The sequence below is a fragment of the Sus scrofa genome, chromosome 18, assembly GCF_000003025.6.
Source record: "Sus scrofa isolate TJ Tabasco breed Duroc chromosome 18, Sscrofa11.1, whole genome shotgun sequence".
Classification (NCBI taxonomy): domain Eukaryota; kingdom Metazoa; phylum Chordata; class Mammalia; order Artiodactyla; family Suidae; genus Sus; species Sus scrofa.
Genome location: NC_010460.4, coordinates 23,529,125 through 23,534,213, shown reverse-complemented (window position 1 = coordinate 23,534,213; position 5,089 = coordinate 23,529,125). Strand labels below are relative to the sequence as shown.

Below are 5,089 nucleotides of genomic sequence, written 5' to 3'. Positions count from 1 at the left end.
GGGGTTTATCATAAAGCATTACTTACGATTTAGCTCACAGCTTCTGAAAGTAGATTAAAATCATGTAACATTCTCAGAGCTATGCCTGACTAATCAAATCTAAATATATATTTATTTTTACTACCATAGAAAACAGTTTTAAAAAAACAGAAGTCTTTTTCATAGAATAGTAAGTTAATAATCTGAATAGAAATATATAATCATTTGTATATACTGTAAGTTTTCCTAATTATCTTTGTAATGAAAACTGAGAAAGTATGAGTCATCCTTGGCTGAGCCTGCTCAATTCTCCTTGTCTTTTCTAAATATAATAAAAACAGCAAACAATCTTAAAGTACATTATTAATTGATTAGACATGATTTTTTAAAATGATTTACATCATCTCATTTAACTTTTGAGCTTCCAGACATTAATAAAGAATCACCAAAAAGCTCTTAATGATTTATAATGCATATTACCCCACCGGGCTTGGCCCAAGAACTCAGTATGGGCCCAGAAGAAAACAGAAAAATATTTACAGGTGAGCCATGGCAGAAATAGGCTTAAAACACATATCTGTATTCTCAGAAAACAATTAGGGCTGATGCAATTAGGATGAGTATTACAGTTCATTTTATTCCATGGAACTATTTCCACTCTTGAAGCTCCATGTAGCAGAGACAGTATGGTTAGAACACTATTGAAGGTGATAGAATTTTGCTTTGCCCTTGTACATGTAAGGTAAACACTTTACATTATTACACAGAAACAAAAATTTACAGCCAAAGATAACAGAGAATCTGATTAAAGGTAACACATTTGGCATTTAAGGCTAACCCACATTGGAAAGCAATCATTTCCAGGATGGAGTTGAAATATCTTAACACAGTGTTACCTGTCTGAGTTGCTAGAAAAGATTTCTCATCTAAAAATTGATTCACAGGATGTGTTTTCAAATTTGTCAGTTGTTTTTTTTTTTTCCTTGTGTGCTAGACGGAGGCACTTTAAGAGCTATTAACTGTAGTTTCAGGAATATGTGACACTGAGTTTAATCATTCATTGGTAAATATGGCAAGGAATTAAAATGACCTTGGGTTAAAATTAAGTAAACTAATCATTAAATCAGAACATTTTGCCAAATCTTGTAAAAATTACTGGTCTCTGACATGAATGACTGGTCTCTTAAAAAAAAAAAAATAGTAGCTATCGCTCACCTACACCCAAATAAATGAGTACCACAGCTTTCTGATGTTAAGGTATGATGGTTTTGCTATTTGGGCTAGTGAGGGTTTTAAAATACTGACGAAATAAGTACTCTGAGTTGCGTTTCCAGCAATATTTCAAAGTATTGTAGTATTACGCATAGGTTCCTAATAGAAAAACTAAACAAGTTGGAAAAGTTTAGTAAAATGTATAAAAATTAAAAGGCTAAAGAAGAAAAGAAACCAAGCCACTCCGTTTTAAATGTGTAGAAATAAATCGCATTCATTCATCGGAATTGAGGGACCTTTTCTTTCTCTTTCTCTCTCTCTCTCTCTCTCTTTTTTTTTTTTTTTTTTTTTTTTTTTTTTTTTTTGTTTGTTTCTTAGTTAGTTGGTATATACTGCACCCGCCACAACACGTTGGAAAGCAGGTCCTGGTACACACTAAGGAATATCCAACCAGGTAAATACATCAGGGTGATAAGGCCCATGAAATTGAGCGGATAGTGAGAATAGTCCCAGGAACAAGCGCCCCAAGTGCGGAGTCCCAGACCCCAGGACAACTCCCACGCGTAAATGAAGATCACGTAGAAGGGCACTCGCTTCCAGGTGCCCCAGCCGCGACTGTAGTGCAGGTGGAAGTAGAGCTTTTCTACCACGAAGCTGCAGCTGCCATACATAAAGAAGGACCAAAGCGACGTGTGACCGCTGGTCGTCCCGTCTCCCTGCCCCAGCAGGTTAAAGAAGAAGGTGAAGAAGATCTCATCCAAAAAGCCGTGCATCCCGAAGAAAAGAAATCGGAGCAGGTCCGGCAGTCCCTGGCTGGGAGCTGCCCCGGCGCCCCTGGGGCCTCGAGGTCGCAGCTGCCGGCCAGTAGCTGCCTGAGGGGCCCGGGTGCCTGGAGGGGCGGGAGGAGCATCCCGCGGCTGTTGCTGCCTTTGCTGCCCCTGGTACCGCAAGCGCAGGAAACGCTTCAGGAACACTTGGCAGTGGTAGAGCGCTAGCATGTACTGCAGCGCCAAATCCAGCGCCCCCAGAGCTGCTGCGCCCCCCGGCCGGCCGCCCAGGCTGAGCAGCCGCGCCTGGCCCGCCAGGGTCTGCAGCCCCACGTGGGCCGAGGGGTAGAGGAAGAAATTGAAGACGAAGGCGCTGGGGCAGCGCCGCTGCTGCAGATAGACCTTCTCCAGGGCGAAATGGGTGAGCGAGTGCAGGAGGCAGCGGTAAGGCGAGGAGAAGCCCAGCATCCGGAGGTCTGGGCTGCGAGCGAAGCGCCGCGCCGAGGACACGAGCACGTCCAGGGTGATCCCGTGCATCCCGTAGAAGTAGAGGCGCATCCAGGCGGGCAGCTCACCACCCTCGTCCGGCACTTCAGCAGTGGACAGCGGCTCCCGGCGGCTGGCGGCAGCCTCGCCTCCCTGCCCTCCGGGGGCTCCCGGACGCCGCGCCGCGCAGCCCCTCGGCACAGGACCCTGGTCGTCCGCGTCGCTGCCCGCCATCGGCTCGGAGGTTGCCCGGGCGCCCGAGCCCGCCCCGCCGCCGCCGCCGCCGCCCGGTGCGCGGAGCTGCGGGGCCGAGAGGCCGAGCCCCGCGCCGCCTCCCGGCCGCTGCCGGCCCCCGGGGGGCGCGCGGGGAGCTCCGTCCCGGCCGCGGCTGGGCGGCGGCCCGGGCTCCTGCGATCGGGGGAAGCGCTGGCCGCCCGACTCGCGGAGTCCCCCCGCCGCGGCCCCGCCGCGCCCTTGCCTCCGGTCCCCGGAGAGGAGCCGCCGGCCGGCGCCCGCGCTCACCCTGCGCGGCCTATCGGGCGCCGAGGCCCGGCAAGGGACGGTGGCGCCGGGGCCGCGGGGAGGAACGCAGAGGCTTGCGCAAACCCCATCTCCTCCGCGGCTCAGCCCCGCCGCCTCTGCCGCAGGCTCTGGAAGCGTAACGCGAGCAGCGACGCCCCTTCCCCCAGCCCTCCCCATGACCCTCTGTGTCCGTCTTGACCTCTCCCGCCTTCGCAGCACCCTCTCCCCGCCCCAGCCCTCCGCGCGGAGTCCCGCGGGGGTCTGCTGGGGAAGGCCCGGCTGTGCTTCTCCGACTCCGTCCCGGCTCTGAGCCCGGCTCCCCGGCAGTGCAGGAAGCGTTTGCTGGGGCGGAGGCACCGAGTGGAGAAACACCTAACAGGTGTGACTGCAAGCTGGTAGGCATCTCTTTTATCGAGGAAACTAGGGCCAGGGCCTGGCTGGCGGAGACGAATGGGCGATTGCCACCAACTAAAGACTGGGCCTGAGGCCAAACTATGGTGCTGTGTATTTCATGTTCTTATGCAGAGCCAGCTGTGTGTCCCAGTCACAGGGAATAAACTGGAGACTCCACGCCGGCCCGCCCCAGCGTTTCCCTGCGTCTGAAATGTTGCCACCGGGCCTGGACCACTTTGTCAGTCTCTTTCCCCGGCCAGTCTGATCGCCTTGGTTGGTTTGCTCTGGGCCAGGGACAGAGATTCGGAGTGCCCCAGAAGTGAGGAAATGATTGCAGGCCGGTTGGGTCGGGCATTGCTTCATCTTAAATCAAATCAGGAATATAGGACCTTTGCTCACGCTGGCACATCCCAGGGCCAAGTTTTCTTCTTGCAGAGTAACTAGGTCATTCCAGAAAGTGAGTGAAATAGAAAGCAGGATTTTTTTTTTTTTTTCTTTTTGTGAGAGGGTGTGAGTGTCCAGAATTGTGGTCTGTTCGACTCCACCGTTTTTCCCCAATTTTGAATCAGGCTTAGAATTGGAGAAAACCTTAGAAATAAATTATACTCACTGCTCCCCCCCCCAAATGCAAACCCCACAAATAATGTCTAGGCAGAAACTAGATTAAAAGTTATAATTTGGAAGGGTATCAGTTGTTTGCTAGTTGGAAAGCCTTCTGGGATTGTTATTTAAAATTCTGAGGCAGTTCCTCGATTTTAAAGCAACCTCATCACTCTCTCCCCATACTCATTTCAACCCTTTATGTTACCATCTGTGGTTGCTAAATTGTCAGTGAATTAGGAAAGAGAGAGAAATAAGAGTATGGTGAGAAGAAAAATTGTTAAGGTGACATCAACCCTTGTATAGGTCAAAGGACAGATTTATTTTATATATTTTTTAAAACTTCGTTAGCATGTGGTTTATTTGCAGATTTCCTTTGGTAACTGTCAAAAGTCAGTGTACAGAAGTTGTCATGTTAGGGAAAGAAGCATATGGTAGCAGACTCATCAAACCTGCTGTAAAACAGAGTTATAGTTGCCCAAGGGCCTGAGCAAGTACAATGAGGAGAAATAATGACGTAAATGTTTTCGTGAGCACGTACTCTGTACAAGATGCTAGGTACACTGGAGAAAGAAAGGGTTATAAGATGCACACCCTGGAGTTCCTGCCGTGGCGCAGTGGAAATGAATTCGACTAGGAACCATGAGGTTGTGGGTTCGATCCCTGGCCTTCCTCAGTGGGTTAAGGATCTGTGAGCTGTGGTGTAGGCTGGCAGCTGTAGCTCCAACTAGACTCCTAGCCTGGGAACCTCCATTTGCCGCAGGTGCGGCCCTGTGAAGACAAAAGACCAAAAGAAAAGAAAAAAAAAAAAAGATGCACACCCTAAGAAGTATATAATCTAGTTGATATGATTTTTACATCTGTGCAAAGCCTACTAACTTATGATTCTTATTAATAATTAAATATGATTGGCTAGTAGTACACACCAAGGAAATTTTTTTTTTTTTTTTTTTTTTTTTTTTTTTTGTCTTTTCTAGGGCCGCTTCCCTCGGCATATGGAGGTTCCCAGGCTAGGGGTCGAATCAGAGGCTGTGGGATCTGAGCTGTGTCTGCAGCTTACACCACAGCTCACGGCAATGCCAGATCCTTCACCCACTGAGCAAGGCCAGGGATCAAACCTACAACCTCAT

General features: G+C 49.2%; 1 protein-coding gene across 1 annotated transcript; it reads right to left on the bottom strand.

Annotated features, from left to right (window-relative positions):
* Nucleotides 595–2,716, bottom strand: TMEM229A (transmembrane protein 229A). The gene has a single exon (XM_003134723.4). The coding sequence runs from the start codon at nt 2,676–2,678 to the stop codon at nt 1,566–1,568; it is 1,113 nt and encodes a 370-aa protein (XP_003134771.1). The 5' UTR covers nt 2,679–2,716; the 3' UTR covers nt 595–1,565.

What these genes read in the sequence shown, in the direction of transcription:
- TMEM229A (XM_003134723.4), bottom strand. Translation starts at nt 2,678, where the DNA reads ATGGCGGGCAGCGACGCGGACGACCAGGGTCCTGTGCCGAGGGGCTGC.